This window comes from Orcinus orca, chromosome 2 (genome assembly GCF_937001465.1).
Source record: "Orcinus orca chromosome 2, mOrcOrc1.1, whole genome shotgun sequence".
NCBI classification, from domain to species: domain Eukaryota; kingdom Metazoa; phylum Chordata; class Mammalia; order Artiodactyla; family Delphinidae; genus Orcinus; species Orcinus orca.
In genome coordinates, this window is record NC_064560.1 from 116,125,543 (window position 1) to 116,142,373 (window position 16,831).

At 47.4% G+C, this 16,831-nt stretch overlaps 1 protein-coding gene across 1 annotated transcript in view; it reads left to right on the top strand.

Annotated features, from left to right (window-relative positions):
- EHD4 (EH domain containing 4) overlaps positions 1-16,831 on the top strand; it is a 90,045-nt gene that overhangs the window by 25,625 nt on the left and 47,589 nt on the right. Inside the window, exons 2-3 of the mRNA XM_004273960.3 lie at positions 5,759-5,935; positions 16,013-16,110. Of these exons, the coding sequence (XP_004274008.1) occupies positions 5,759-5,935; positions 16,013-16,110 (275 nt within the window). The remainder of the gene's footprint in view (positions 1-5,758; positions 5,936-16,012; positions 16,111-16,831) is intronic.

Sequence of the window (16,831 nt, forward strand, 5' to 3'; positions counted from 1 at the left end):
ACAAGTTCTCAAACGTTAGGTATATTACTAAAATAATTAATGCCTTTTCCATTATTTCAAGCACAAGTGTGACAGACAAAACCCAGACAGAATGCATGGGTGAATACCCAGGGGAGACGAGGTTTGCAGCTGGAATTTTGGATGTCTATCATTGAGTAATGTGCCTCTTCTAGTTTGTTTGTTTGCTTGTTTTTTAGTTATTCTTAAACTCGTCTTTGAGAGGATGGTGCTTGGGTATGTTGAGGGACTTTTCGTGGTCTTGAAGATTTTTGTTCTTCCCCTGTCACAAATGACAATTTTTTTTTTAGCATCTTTATTGGAGTATAATTGCTTTACAATGGTGTGTTAGTTTCTGCTGTATAACAAAGTGAATCAGCTATACATATACATATATCCCCATATCTCTTCCCTCTTGCGTCTCCCTTCCTCCAACCCTCCCTATCCCACCCCTCTAGGTGGTCACAGAGCACCGAGCTGATCTCCCTGTGCTATGCAGCTGCTTCCCACTAGCTCTCTATTTTACATTTGGTAGTGTATATATGCCACTCTCTCACTTCGTCCCAGCTTACCCTTCCCCCTCCCCACGTCCTCAAGTCCATTCTCTACATCTACATCTTTATGCCTGTCCTGCCCCTAGGTTCTTCAGAACCTTTTTTTTTTTTTTTTAGATTCCATATATGTGTGTTAGCATATGGCATTTGTTTTTCTCTGTCTGACTTACTTCACTCTGTATGACAGACTCTAGGTCCATCCACCTCACTACAAATAACTCAATTTCATTTCTTTTTATGGCTGGGTAATATTCCATTGTATGTATATGCCACATCTTTTTTATCCATTCATCTGTGGAGGGACACTCAGGTTGCTTCCATGTCCTGGCTATTGTAATTAGAGCTGCAATGAATACTGTGGTATGTGTCTCTTTCTGAATTATGGTTTTCTCAGGGTATATGCCCAGTAGTGGGATTGCTGTGTCGTATGGTAGTTCTATTTTTAGTTTTTTAAGGAACCTCCATACTGTTCTCCATAGTGGCTGTATCAATTTACATTCCCACCAGCAGTGCAAGAGGGCTCCCTTTTCTCCACACCCTCTCCAGCATTTATTGTTTGTAGATTTTCTGATGATGGCCATTCTGACTGGTGTGAGGTGATACCTCATTGTGGTTTTGATTTGCATTTCTCTAATGATTAGTGATGTTGAGCATCCTTTCATGTGTTTATGGGCAATCTGTGTATCTTCTTTGGAGAAATGTCTAGGTCTTCTGCCTATTTTTGGATTGGGTTGTTTGTTTTTTTGATATTGAGCTGCATGAGCTGCTTGTATATTTTGGAGATTAATCCTTTGTCAGTTGCTTCGTTTGCAAATATTTTCTCCCATTCTGAGGGTTGTCTTTTCGTCTTGTTTATGGTTTCCTTAGCTGTGCAAAAGCTTTTAAGTTTCATTAGGTCCCATCACAAATGACAATTTTTTCTATGAAGTCAAAAAGAAATTTTCTAACCTAAGCAGTGGAAGAAGAAAGACGCTGTCTACATATAGCCTTGCATGAAAGCAGCTCCTTGACCTGGGCTGAGCACAGCAGCCAGGGTGCCAGGAGCCACTTGGATGCAACCGAACCGTGGCCCTCAGCAGACAGGGACAAAGCAGTGTCAGGTCCCACCACCCCCTCTGTCCAGCTGCTTAGAGTCCAAATGTCTGCCCCTTTTTTCATTGATGACTTGGCTGGAGACTCTTGGGAGCAGTCACCAGTGGAGTTAGCAGCCCTCTCTGAGTACACAGGAAAAGGAGAGTGAGGTGGACCCGGGGACAAAACCCAACCCAACGCACAGGATGCTCGTGCAGTGGGCTCGCTGACTCTGAACTGTAGGGGAGTCTTTTCTTGTTCCTTTGAATTCCTGTTACTGCAGATAACACCACAAACTCTCTGGAACTTGTAGCTTTGGGAAAGCCTCTGAGGTGTCCAAAAAAAAAATAGTAGTATCACAGTTGATCAGTGTCATGCCTGTGGCTGGGTGGGTAACCCATTTCGGTGCATCACACCTCAGGATCCACTCAGACTCTTCCTTTCAAGGTGCTGGGTTTGAACCTCATCTCTTCATTCTCACTTTGTTCACATCAGATACTCTGGGTCCTGGCTGTTCTTAGTTCCCTCACCGCATGTGACACATGCCTGCCTGCCCAGGGGTGTGACTGAAGTATATCTGAGTTTCACAGTCCACCAGCGTAGCAATGCATTTGTTTTCCGTTTGGGGAGGGTGTCTTTTTGGCTACTCCATGTAGCTTGTGGGATCTTAGTTCCCCAAACAGAGGCTGAACCTGGGCCCTGGCAGTGAAAGCGCTAAGTCCTAACCACTGGTCCGCCAGGCAAGTCCCTCAATCCCCCAGTGTAAAGACTCTTCTGGGCAATCAGCTGAGAGTGTCATGTATTAACTCATGTATCTAACAGGTCCTACTCGGGGTCCCAGAAGCTGGGCGCTATGTGGGACCCCAAGGCTATGGGGCTGAGCCTGGTATAAAAGCAAAAGCCTCCGGCCAGGAGGAAGGAGCTCCAGGCTCCCAGTCCTGCATGGCCACTCATGAGTTTGACCAGCAACAAGCCCCTTTTTTGGCTATCTTGGCAAGCCAGCCATTGCTGTTAACGTTGACTCTATGGGAAAGTGCCTGTCAGGTTTCAAACCGACACTTGGACCTAACCTTTTTGTGAGTCGTGCGCTGCAGGAAGCCTGGTGACATTGGCTGCTGACATCGGCACATCTCCCCAGTTGTCCCCCTTCCTCGGTGTCTCCCACAGGCCTCCTGGCACTGCCTCATCCAGGCGATGGGGTGTGGAAATCTAACTGCACGTGGGATGGGTGTGATCTGGACTTGACTTCTAGCTTTGCTGTTGAATGGTTTCAGACTTAAGATCTCAGAGTGGCTGTAAAACTTAAATTTCTAAATTCATATGTGTATGTGAAATCCACACATTCTGCATACGCTCTGTAAGTGCTGGAGTTTCACAAAATGTGCGATGCTCTCACTGTAGCTTTTATCAGTATTTCTAAGATTTGTGTGGAATTTCATAAGAGATTATAAACATGAACCTTTCTGCTCCTAAGAATATTTACTAGTCTACTAGGTGCCTGAAAAAGTTTTGAGATTTTTAAAAAATTAAGTTTCAATATGTTTTGAAAAATAGCATCTTCTCTCCCCAGCTTTTCTCCAGGGAGAATGGGGAGAGCTGGCCCCTTGTTGTTAGGGCAGCCCAGGGACCATGCAGGAGGACGGTTTGGAGAGCTCTTTTCCCTCACTTTGGAGGAAATAATTGGGCCATAGTGCCTTATGGAGGCACCCTGAAACTCCCCTTGTGCGCCTCATCTCTGAACAAACTACCAACTGAAGCCCAGGTTTAAACATATCTGGAGACAGCACAAGACCTAGAGTCTGACTGCCTGCATTCCATCTCCACTGAAACACTTACTGTGTGACCTTGGGCACGTTGCTTAGCCTCTCTGGTGCCTCAGTTTTCCCACCTGTAAAATGGGGGTAATGTTAGTATACACCAGGTAGATAGTGTATACTACACCAGAGTATTGTACTACACCAGGTAAATAATGAGAACAGTTGACTTTTGAACAACACAGGTTAGGAGTGCCAACCCTCTGAGGAGTCAGAAATCCACATATAGCATATGGTTAGCCCTCCATACCCACGTTTCCTCTGTATCCTCAGTACTTCCACATCCACAGATTCAACCACCTGTGGACCATGTAGTACTGTAGTATTTACTACCAAAAAAAATCCACATGTAAGTGGACCTGTGCAGTTCAAACCCATGTTGTTTAAGGGTCGACTGTACTTGGTGAATGCTGGGTGCTGTTATCTGATTTTTTTCACATTTACTCTAAATTTAAGGGACATATTTAAATTCTGTGTCTATTCTGGTGCTCTACAAGTTCATAGAAATGTAGAAACTTTAGATTTAAAAAATAAAAAGATCAAACGTTTAGAGTACAGCCTGCTAAGAGTGCTAAACAATTTCAGTTTTATTTACAGAGAAAAAATGAGTCTAAAGGGTGGCTTAACTTCTTATTCTTAGAAAAATGGCAAAATGGTGTTGGATGGTTGGTAGTTCATTCTTTCCCTCTAACCCTGGACATAAAATCATAGGTTCTGGGCTTCAATTTGATCAGTCAAGACATTTTAGAAACAAAAGAAATGGTTCAGGACCAAACAGACTGTAAGCTGCAGGAATGGGGAGTTGGAGAAAGTTGTGCATGTTTCTGCCCTGAGCCTCCTCCCAGGGTGAAGGATCATCTCCCTGGCAGGGCAGGGACAAGGCTCTGTCACCTCAAACAGGCATTCTCTTCCACCGCCCCCTCCCCCAGTTGCCGTTCACTGTCCCTGCCAAGTGTTCTCTGAAGGTGTTGGCGTTTCCACCTGTTGCTTGGTGATTAGTGAAAAGTATTCCAAAATACTCCCTCCTTATGTTCCCCTTGGTTGCAAAGGAAGGAGGGAGTTGTCTTTGCATCCCCCATCCCATTCCATCCATATAGGCATACATATACCTAAGTGTGTCCCTATATCCTGGAAAGGAAATCTTGGTGGGGAGGAAGGGAGGGGCTCTGACTGGCTTCAGCTAAATGATGTGCTGGTGGAGGTAGGGGGGAGCTATGTTAGGACACAGCCATTTCCCACAGAGAGCAGACTTTCCCCATAGCTCTACCTCTGGCTCCCTTGCCCCACGCCAGCCATGCCACTGAGCCAGTCCTATGCCCTGTAGCACATCAGTTGGTCTCCTCAGCCCCCTGGATGAACATGCTCAGTGACATCTGCTAGGGCCACTGTATGCAGGTTAAACTGCATGAGGGCACCTGGGCAACGGGGCATATGGGGGTAAAATCCAGCGAGAGTCCTGCTCACTAAGCTGTGAGCCCTGGCACAGGGCTGGGTCTGCCTAGAGGAAGGGGCATCTTTTTCCATTTTGCACAGAAAGCTAGGGATGACCCTGGTAATATCTAATCCGAGCCCTCCCCTTAGCAGTCTGCATTGCTGCTCAATTCTTTGGCAATCATCTTCCATGGTCATGACTTCCAGGATCCCAAGGGAGCTGTAAAATGCCCAAGGGAGGCTTTTGGGGCCGCACTGACTGCCAGTGATCAGGAAGGAGATGGTTCATCATTTCATTCACTACACTGGGTGCCCTTTGTGGGCAGGCATAGTGCTGGGTCCTGGGAATATACATCTGGCCATAGATATGGGCCTGCCTTCAAGGCCCACAAACAGAGAAGTGCAGCACCCACAGTGAGCACCACGATGGCCACAGGCTCAGGGTGCCTGGGGCCCACAGAGCAGGTGTCCCCAACATGCTAGAGGGACAGGGACGCTTCCCTAAAGGAGGTGGGCCTGAGCAGGGTCTTCCAGGATGCATAGGAGCTGGCTGAGTACTCCTCTCTGGGGTAGTATCTGTTGTGCCAATGGAACTGTGACCGGGGATGGCTGTGCTGAGCTAAGGGCCACTTTGAGAAGGCCCAGCAGGTCTGCAAGATGTCTGCCTCTTTCACTAGGCTCCTTACACTGGGGGAAAAAATAGGTCTGTAGATTCTAAGCTTTGAAAATTCATTATTAGCAAAAGAGTACAATGCCAGTCATTCTCTTTTTCTTGGGGGTTATGTTCTAGGTTTTCAAATGATTATTTACAAATTGGTAGCCCCAGGAAGCTTTCTGGCCTCTTGCTTTGTAACCACATGCTAAGTTTCTTTTCTTTTCCCCCTCTCCCAGATACTTACTGGAGCAAGATTTCCCAGGCATGAGGATTGGTCCAGAGCCCACCACCGACTCCTTCATCGCCGTGATGTATGGGGAGACTGAGGGCAGCACCCCAGGGAACGCTTTAGTCGTGGACCCCAAAAAGCCATTTCGAAAGCTTAGTCGCTTTGGAAATGCTTTCCTCAATCGGTAAGGACCATTTGGTCAGGTTGTTTAAGCCTGTTCTTGGAATTCTTGCCCATTACACGTACAGGTCCAAAACCAGAAGAACAGAGCACGTGTGTTCTGAAAGAGAGAAGTTACGAGAAAATTCACTATCATATTCAAATACTAGAAAAATTCTCTTAGGACGCGATCATTTATACTTACTCTGGGTGACTTCAGAGGGCAAAGCTAAGGCCCAGGTTTGGACATTATGAGGCCACACAGTATAAGGAACAAATTTCTAATAATTTGAGCCTCACAGAAATAGATCAAGTTGCCTTGTGAGGTAGTGAGCTCCCTGTGGCTGGCAATGTTACACAGTAGCTGGATGACCGCATCTCAGGCATCGTGTGCTGGGGCCTCCTGCACAGAGAGCTGAACCCAGAGGACCACTGAAGTTCTCCTGACACGCAGACTTAGTCTTGGTTTTTCCAGGACTGGTCACCCCACCTCCTTGGCTGTCCCTTTTGCTTCTCAGTCCCATGCTTTGAGCTGCTTCCTCATTCGTTAGAGCAAGGCAGGGGAGGTAGAGTCAGAATACACAAAACGTTAATTTTGTTGCATGGTCATTATTTCACAGATGTGAAGTTGTAGGATAGCTGAGGTTCTGTCTTGATTGGAGATGTGTATTATTTGTACTACCTTTCACCAGAGTTCCCAATGACACAGTGGGGTACAGGACAGAGGACAAGCTAGCAGGTTGTCCTGGATGCAGCTCTGCACTTTCAGGTATCACCTGCTCTTACCTTCCCTTCCCTCTTCTTCTTTGACACTCCTAGCCTATTTTTTTAGAATTAACTAATTAATTTATTTGTTTATTTTTGGCTGCGTTGGGTCTTTGTTGCTGCGCGCGGGCTTCCTCTAGTTGTGGCGAGCGGGGGCTATTCTTCGTTGCGGTGTGCGTGCTTTTCATTGCGGTGGTTTCTCTTGTTGCGGAGCACAGGCTCTAGGCGCGTGGGCTTCAGTAGTTGTGGCACGCAGCCTCAGTAGTTGTGGCTCGTGGGCTCTAGAGCGCAGGCTCAGTAGTTGTGGCGCATAGGCTTAGTTGCTCCGCGGCATGTGGGATCTTCCCAGACCAGGGCTCGAACGTTTGTCCCCTGTGTGGGCTGGTGGATTCTTAACCACTGCACCACCAGCGAAGCCCCTAGCCTATATTTTAAAATGCTTTTCTCTTTCTTCTTTCTTGTGTTCCCCTCACCCCTCCCTTCCCCTCTTGTAGGAGTCTACCTCTTTAGACTGGTTGGTTGCGGGGAGTGGGCTATGGGAATGCAAAGCCAGGGAGGGGTCCTCCAAACCCCTTTAGGGAGGCATGGAACTAGAGCTGACAGATAAGAGACTTGAACTGCACTTCTACTTTTTAGATTTAAAAAAAAAAAAAAAAAAGGAACAGATCCTCCCCGCTGACTGCTGTCTTCCCAGAGGCTGAGGTGCGTGATCGCACAACTCCAGGGTGCGCCATTCACAAGGACTGTGGAATGAATGACGTGCCCAGGTGCTGTGCAGTGGCTCTTGCCAAGAGTGGCCCAGGCGACCTCCACAGGCGCCTCTCTAGGGATCTGTACTCTCCTCTAAGAGCTTGTTTATGCTCCCAGAGCAAATCAAAGAAGGCATCCAAGGGGCACCAAGGGAACTTGGCCGCGGGATAAATAGAAATGTACAGATGATGTAGATGGAGTCGCAGAGAAATTCCATCTTGTTGCTGGTGGTGATTGGCAGAATACTGTCCAGATGACTTTTTCCACCTGCAGAGTCTCTCCTCAACTCCGGGGCAGCCTTTGTTGGCACCAGCGTGCCTCCTTGTAAGAGAAATAAGGGTTGAGCCCAGGAGGGAGAACACCAGAGGGTCTCTCAGGACAAATGGACCACAGCTGAGGGGAAGTGGAACAAGAAGCTCCCCCCAGCAGGGCCTCCCAGGAGCCGTGGTCCTAGGGCAGGCAACAGCCAGGCTTCCTGTCCCAAGACTGGCCCTGGAAGGTTCCGGAGGCCCTGGAAAGTGCAGGGCGCAGGATCCTTCTCCATGAAAGGCTGCCTGGAGTCCCTCAATTTCATTACCACTGTCCTTAGTCTTACTTTCTTTTTGCCTAACAAAGGCTCAAAAAAGAAATAAGCTGCCACCTTTTTCGAATTCCCATGTTATAAAGTCTGTATACACAAGGGAAACACTAGAGAGAGTGGCTACTGGCTTCTTTTATTTTGGCAGATGATTTACTTCCCTAACAAATTTATTTTTTCTTAAATCCCAAGCATACAGCAGATGAGAATGGAAAAGAAGTATTCAGGAAAGACTTTGTTTTTTGTATTTTGGGTTTTTTTTTTTTTTTTTTTTTTGATGCGGACCATTTTTTAAGTCTTTATTGAATTTGTTACAATACTGCTTCTGTATTATGTTTTAGTTTTTTGGTCACGGAGGCTTGTGGGATCTTAACTCCCAGACCAGGGATTGAACCCGCGCCCCCTGCATTGGAAGGCAAAGTCTTAACCACTGGACTGCCAGGGAAGTCCCTCAGGAAAGATTTTGAATGGCAAGGTTCTTTATCTCAGAATTTAAAACCTGCTGAAAATAACCCATGCTTTATATAATCGTGTTAATTGAATTCAGAATACATAGAAAAGTAATAGCAAATATTTATATGGCATTTACTGTGTGTCTAAACTTTACTTGTAGATTAGCTCTGAATTCTCACAAAAACCCTGTGACATAGGTGCACTATTATCCCCAACGTAGAGAGGAGGAATTGATGCAGAGGGAGGTTCATTTAACTTCCACAGGGCCACTCGGCTGATAAATGGCAGTGCTGGGATTGGAGCCCAGGCCATCTGGCTAGAGTCCTGCTAGCGACTGCTGTACTGAGCTGCCCAATGGGAGGACGTTTGGACTGAGAATCACTGCCTGCTGCCCTCTATCTAACATTTAAGGCTGTCCTCAATCTAGCCCGCCAACAATGATGATGAAGATGATAATGATTATGTCCTAAATTATAGATTAATAATTTCACATACACCCTCTTTTCAGGGCTAATAAGGCAGATGACACTAGGGCCATTTTACAGATGAGAAAACTGAGAGCAAAGAAGTAAAATGACTTGCCCAAGAAGATGCAGAGACAGGGCTAGAATTCAGGCTCCCTCTTCCCTTTTACCTATTGCCCTGCACCTCATGAAGCACCAGCAAAGAAGAGTTCCTGTCCTTCTAGCCACCTGGTGGCCATGTATAGCCGAAACTCACATGTCAGGGATGTACCACCTGGAAACTGATAGCATACTTAAGAGTAAACAGCCTGCTTAAGTTGTATCTACACGGCAGCACTGCCGTTTCACCCGGCACTAGCACAAGGAAGAGGGTCAGTTAGCGTGGGGTGCTCAAATGTGTGTATGTAATTATAGCATCCCTGTGGGAACAGCAGCAGGCTTAGCTCTAAAGGCAGGCAAACTTCTTTCTACATAGCAGACTTTCTGGGAATTAGGTCAAAATACAATACTTAGTAGGGAGGAGAACTGGTTGTCTGCTGTGGAGAACTTCCACCCCCCACCATACTGAGCAACCACCTGTCCCCCCTACCCGTACGGGATAGGTCTCATTATTCTGGCCCTCCCGTTACAGGGTGTGGGCTTGGGCATCTACCCTGCACTGGGGAGTCTTTAAAAGAGTTTAGTGGGCTTCCCTGGTGGCGCAGTGGTTGAGAGTCCACCTGCCAATGCAGGGTACATGGGTTCGTGCCCCGGTCTGGGAAGATCCCACATGCTGCAGAGCGGCTGGGCCCGTGAGCCATGGCCGCTGGGCCTGCGCGTCCGGAGCCTGTGCTCCGCAATGGGAGAGGCCACAACAGTGAGAGGCCCGCGTACCGCAAAAAAAAAAAAAAAAAGAGTTTAGTACTTCGCAAGATGGTACCAGCCTCGAAGCATTAAACAAACCAGTGGAGCTTAAGCCTCCATCTCTAAGGCTGGTTTCTAAGAAGGTAACGGGAGGTTTACAGTGCACTTCTGAGGAACGAAGACAAATTCCCAAAAAGACAGCTTTGAATGATAGAAATTCCATACCTGAACAATAGAAAAAGAAAAGGAGTTGAGTCTGGAACAAAGAGTTCTATGGAAAATAATGCGACATTCTGAGACTCCACTGTGCTGCTCTACTTTCTAGAGGAATTACACAGGCAAGCCTGTCTCGGAGTTGCTCTGTGGGAATGTGGTTATTGAGGTTCCAAAGTCTGTTGTCAGAAGGCAGTTCCACCTCACAGAGGGGAGGGACAACCCAGCAGCACACTGAGGGCACAAGCCCTGGGGGACAGCAGCGTGTTTTGGTCAGTTCAAGAAATGTCAGGAGTTGGCCTCTGACACTTCCCCCTGCAGCCTGCATTTGGATCGCATGTTAAATTTTTCCCTCAATCTACTTTTCTGAAAATGGTAATCTTTTTTTTTATTTAATCCAGATAGATACAGACATCATTTTCAGTTTAGGATCTACAATTTAGGATTAAATTGTAGACTTCCACAGAAGAAATTATTAATCTCATTTACTTCTCTGTTTCTCTTTGAAAAATTAATTGCTGGCCCTAGGGCTTGAAATTTTGAAACTTCCTTTTGAGCTGAAGGAATCTAAACAGGACTTCCAATGCTCCTGTCATTTTAGCCAGGCCTGATGGTGATGATGGTGTGATAAAAAACAAACCAATAAAAAAACCAACACAAAAAAACTCCACTGTCTTAAATTTGCATAATGATTTAGCAATAATAGAATATATATATGTATTTTTGGACTTATCGTTACCTCTGTGTTTGTAACTGAATGAGGCTTCATTCAATAGACTTTTTTTGGACTGTGAATATTACACAGTCACTTAGTACCATTGGGATTTTTTAAAGAACTGATTTAATACAAGTAAATAGCATCAGTCCACACACATGCTGGCTCCACCAGATAATTTAGCCGCAGAAATTAAGGAAAATAGGCTCTTGCCAAGAATCACTCTTGATTCACTAGCAAAACTAATTTTTTTTTTTTAAACATGAGAGATTAACTGGTTAGGGGTGGAGGGTGTTTTGTTTTGGGTTTTGTGGTGTGCTTATCCGTAATAAACTCCCTGAAGCCCTTCCCGTTAATCTTTAACCTCAGGATTTGTGGTGGCTCCTGGATCATCAAGCCATTGTTCTTTGTTGGCAGCTGCCTGCACAGCCCTGGTCCTGTCATCCCAGAAAACCAGCTTTTTCCCCTGTGGTGGTTGGGAGAGGGAGACTTGATTGAGAAAAGTCTGTGTTTAGGTCAAACTGCATGGAATTGCCAATATTCAACCATCTTTTTGCTTGTAAAAGTGGTAGTTCCATAAGACTCAGTCTAAGGGGTAACCATCGGCTTTTCATAGTCTGGATGTGAAATTAAATTCCTCGTAGGCAGTAGGAGTTTAGATCAGGTCTTTGTGGTAGGACCATGTAATAATAATTGGTTATTACAGGTTAGTTGTCAAAGTCTTTTTGCATATTGGGTGCTATTCACTCTGCCAGTTTAGGAAGTCGTGTAATCTCTCTGATCTTACTCTTATCAGTAAAGTGAACTGGGGCAAAAACAGCCGCATACTCTCTTCTATTGTAAGCTTAGGTTTATTTGAACCTAAAGACAACCTGGGAGTCCTCAGGCTGGTAGAATTGCTCAGAGACTTGACCAAGGCCAAGAGGGGAGTGAGAAGGAAGACGGCCAAGAACCAGATCTTCTGCTTCCTGGTCACTGCTCCACCCTCCACCAATGGATTGAGAGCAGGTCACACAAAGGGGCCTCTTTGGTGGGGAATTCCAGGGCTATGGCATGTCACTCCTTTATTTTAGGATGTTGCCTTCTGTTGATAAAGATAAACAGCGGTGATTCAAATGCATGAAATGGCAGTAGCAGCCTAACAGTTAAGAGCCGGACTGGGGTCAGAACTGCCAGGTTCGCATCCCAGCTCCATCACCTACCAGCTATGTGACTTGGCAAGTTATGGCATGTGACCCTTCTGTGCCCTTGTTGGGGAGGAAGAGATTTTCCTCCACCCTTCTGGGTTCTTCTGGCTGGTCCAAGAGTTAAGTTGACATGAGACAGATTACCAGGAGAAAATCAAACAAAAATTTAATTACGTGTATACATGGGAGAGATCCAGGAAAACCGAGTAACTAACTCCCCCAGATGGCTGAAGCCCTCACCTTAAATACCATCTTCAGTTAAAGGCAAAAGAGGATGTTGGGGGTAGTGGTTTGGAACCTGTAAGGGGAAGAAGGCATTTGACATGGAGCTGGAAAATAATGTTTGATAAATAAATGTTCGCTGGGCCATGCAGAGACAATGGGACACAGAGAGGAGTGTTAACAAATGGACTTTGCGAGGTTCCCCCCATATACTCAGCTAGTTCATACTGTGTTTATCTCTGGTGACAGCTCCCTTCCTGGAACAGGTCCTCTGTCTACATTCCTTAGGCAGTGAGAGAGGAGGTCAAAGATTCTTCCTGAGTCTTTCTGGGCCTTAAAAATAATCAGCCTAAATTAATCCTCATGCCAAGGAGACACATTTTCGGGGTGGCCAGATTTGCTCCCCTCCACCCCAGTCTCATCCTTTGTAGAATGGAGGCACACAGCCCCACTGCTGAAGGTTGTGGCCATGATTGAGTGCGTTAATGGAAAGTGCTTAGGACAATGCCTGGCACCCAGTAAGTGGTCAGTGGATGCTTGTGTCATTTGATCATTGCTGCAACTACTGGGTATCACTGCACTGGAAATCACATCACTATTAAGCTACTGCCTGGCTCTTTTAAAATGTTGATCATTGAATTGGAATGTTAGTGTTTGGAGGTGATTTTAGGAACTGAAGTCCCCTTACCTCCTTGTCTTACTGTGCCGCAGGACTTCTAGCCACCAGCCTGAGACCTTATAGCCCAGACCATTCCTTTTCTCACCCCCTCTCTGCTACCCCTAAGCCTTCCTTGGTTGTGGGGTGACGGGGAATTCGGGTCCAATGTAGGGTTCGATCCCCTCCTCCTCTCCTTTTATCAAAAATAAAATATATCAAGCCAGCCCTGGGTGAGGGACATATTTCATAAAGCTTACGTGAGGCTCCTGGGCTTAACTGGCACGTGTGCGTATTTCACGTGAAATGTAGAAGGCAAGGCACGGGTACACTTTGTGCTTGTTAGTACCTCTGAAAGAAGTAGGAAATCCATCTTGGGACAGCAAATCTGTGCTTGGAAACATTGCAGCAGACATATCACTGGGAAAGGCCTGCCCCAAGGCTGACTGTGTTATATCCAATAAATAACCCACTTTTCACCTTCCTTTCATGGAACATCAAAGGAAGATAAGATTGCTATAACAGCATTGCATTAGGGTTTTTTCTGATTATAGTACAACCATTTAAGAAAATGCATGTGTGGTTCTAACCCCTAAGAGTGTGGGCCATGCCCCCACACAGGGGTCTGAAAGCTGACTGTGCCCTGTGCTCCTTTGCCCACCTCCCCACCTCCCCCACACACATGCTGGGCAGGCTGTGCAAAGTCCAGCTCTGCTCACACAACCCCTGTCACCCTCTCTCGGGGTGCCCCTGGAGAGCCCCCTCCCCCTCCCCCTCCCCCTCTCCTCCCCTTCCCCTCCCCCTCTCCTCCCCTTCCCCACCCCCTCTCCTCCCCTTCCCCTCCCCTCCCCATCTCCTCCCCTCCTCCTCCCCTCCCCCTCTCCTTCCCTCCCACTCTCCTCCCCTCCTCCTCCCCTCCCTCCCCTCCCCTCCTCCTCACCTTTCCCCTCCCCTCCCCCACTCCTCCCCCCTCCCCCCATCCTCCTTCCCCTCCCTCTTCTTTTCTCCCCCCCCTTCCCCTCCCCCCTTTTGTCTGCAGTCATCCCTCCTGGCCCTGGGCCTGCTCCCTGTATGTTGCGTGGTGATGTCACCACATCAGACCATCTTGTTTTGTGGCTTACACATTTTGTCTCTGCTGTCACGTCAGGAGGCATGGGAGTTGTTGAAACCTTGTCTCTTTGTATGGAGGGAGTGGATGGTTTCTAAATTTTGAATCCCTCTGTTAACTTCACATTAGAATCCAAGGGTTTTGTGTTTTGGAAAAATTGGTATCAAGTGTGAGCTTGTGGTTCCAGAAAAAGGTCTGCCTCTCACAGGAATACTTTATGTGAAAAAGTTTCACATATGTGCAGTTTTCTCAGCATTGCCAGATGTCTTGAGCCATCTGATAAAAAGGATGGGACTATGATAAGAGACCTAATTACCACAAGAAATGCAGTCCACCACAGATGTGCTCAGAACTCTGTTCCTACCCCAATCTAGAGACTTGAATATGGCGTTTTTTGCTCGGTGAACTTACAGAGAATGTGTAGTGATCCCAGTGCACTTTATTCTCACAGATCTGCTGAGTGTTGGGCAGTGGGGTTTATAAAGGTGGAGGGGTAGGAGAAAATCAGAAATGAGGGGCTTCTCATAAATTAACTTGACCCCTTATTTTTAATGTTATGAGGTTTTTAACTTTACGGGTTGAGTTCTACTCACCTGACATCAGAAATACCAGGCTGCAGTCTCCAGCCAGCCATGCATTAGCAGCATGGCCTCACATGTCGTAACTGCTCTGTGCTTCAACTTTTCCAGCTGCAGAATGATCATAGTTATCATTCCTACATCTTCCTGGGATGACTTGAAAATGTGGGAAACAATATCTGAGAAACTTGTCCCAAGCACCTTCAGTGAAAGTTCATTTGCAATGTCAGTAATTGCATGTCTCTCTCAGGGCTGCCCACGCCTGCCCGGGGGCTGTGCTGTCCACATGTGCTGTGAGGGCCAGGCAGGCCTCCCTCTCCTGCATTCCCAGCATATTTACTTTCTGAGTAATCCCACCTTTTCCACTGAATGAAAGAACTGAGCTTTCCCCAAGGATTTTCAAGCCTTTTGCCCACACAGATACCAAAGTTAGCCATTTACAATATAGGAGAAGGAGAGACACTCTAGTTTCTGCCTTAAAACATACACAGTGCCTAACAGAGATGCCCCCAGGTTGCCTGGGGTGGAAGTAACAAAGCATTTCCCTCTGGTCCTCTAGAGTTACACCGTGTTAAAGCTAAAAGAACCTCGCCAACCCCTGGTGCCTTGACACATGAGAAAACTGAGGCCCAGAATGAGGAAGCCCTTGCCCAGGGTCCCAGGCAAGTTACTGGCAAAGGATGAGCTGAACCTGAACCCAGGTCTGCTGACGCACAGGCCACAATTTTCCTGCCACTTCACTCTGCTTCCAAGGCCAACGCCAGGGCAGCCGACAGGAACCACAGCAGAGGGATGAGGATGAGAAGGAGGAGGTGGTATCGGGAAGGTGATGGACAAGGAAGGAGGCTGGGAGATGCTTGGCCAGGGCCCTGCCTACCCCTGCCCCTTTGTCCACTCTTAGGGCACTGAAGCACCTGGAGGATTTGGGGTGTTGCCCACAGGTGCTTGCCCCACCCTGAGCCTGGAGCCATAGCATGTCCCTGGGGCATCGGACAGTGAAAACAGGCCCTAGTACCTCCGCTGTCACATTAGGGAGTGAGCAGGGGCTGGACAGAGCTTGGGATACTCCAGCCCAGTGGGGCAGTGACCCTGAAGGAAGCATGGGATTCCCAGGGAGGAAAAGTCTGGGACGTTTGTCTAAGGAGCAGGATAGAGGAGGGGCGGGTGGGGCTGGTGGCCTTTGGAGTCACACCAACCTGGGTTTAAAGCTTAGCTCTGAGTGACCCTGAGCAAGTTACATAACCTCCCGGAGGTAAACAGTGTTGCCTTCCTCATGAGATTAATATGAGGAACAAATGAGATGATGTTTGTAAAATAACCTGTGTTCAATAAACGTTAGCTAAAATAAAATTAACAGTAAGGGATCTGGTGGTAGGGAGCATCCGGTGCCCGGCCACCCTCCAGTAGCTGCCCTGTGAACCAGCATCGAGTCTCCAGGGGAGGCGCCATCAGTCTCCTCCAAGCCCCCGCTTTTCAGAAGATGTCAGTAGCCAGGAGAGGCCAAGGAGCTCCGAGGTTAGAGCACTCCGCAACGTGCAGGTTCTGATCCCGCCTTTGATCCCTTTCTTGCAGATTCATGTGCTCCCAGCTGCCCAATCAGGTCCTGAAAAGCATCAGCATCATCGACAGCCCCGGCATCCTGTCTGGGGAGAAGCAGCGCATCAGCCGAGGTCAGTGCCCACCCTGCCCTTCCGGGCCCCCCACCCCTCACCGGGGCTGGCTGAGTCTTTCTCTGATGTTGGCAGAGGATTTCTGCCCCTGTTGTATTCTGTCCATCCTCCAGGGCACCCCCAGCATCCCTGGGCAGCCCCGGGGTCCAGAGCTGAAGAGGTCCCAGGAAATAACCAGGAAGTCATATGGTCAGAAGTTCTGCTCTTTCAACTGAGAAACTTTCTGGAGCCTTAGTCATAACCTCTTAATTCCTTTAAACACTGTCTTGTAATACTAGTACCCACCTCACATAGATCTTCAGACTTTAAGAGGGGACCACTTGCTGACCACTCACTGGGACACATGACAAAAAATAAAGAAGGCCAGCTAGTGACAGCAAAGGAGAAAGCCCTCCCAGCTGCTCTTCCTCCCTCCCCCAGTGCCGTGTATTCCACCCCAGTCACCTCTGCAGCAGCCTTCTACTGAGTGAGGCCTTTATTGCTATCTGCTTGGTGCCAGACGCTGTACCGCGCACTGGGGATGCAGAAAGAACAGGTGCAGTTTCTGCCCTGGAGGAGCTTGTGTTCTAACGAGGAAAACAGACATGAGTTTCGTTATCACAGAAATAAATAGAGAACAAGAGCTGGGATACTCACTCTGCGATGGGGACTGTCTATCAGAGTGTAAGGAGGATATCTGGCCTTGGCGTGTTGGGAAAGGCTCTCCAGAGGAAGAGACGTT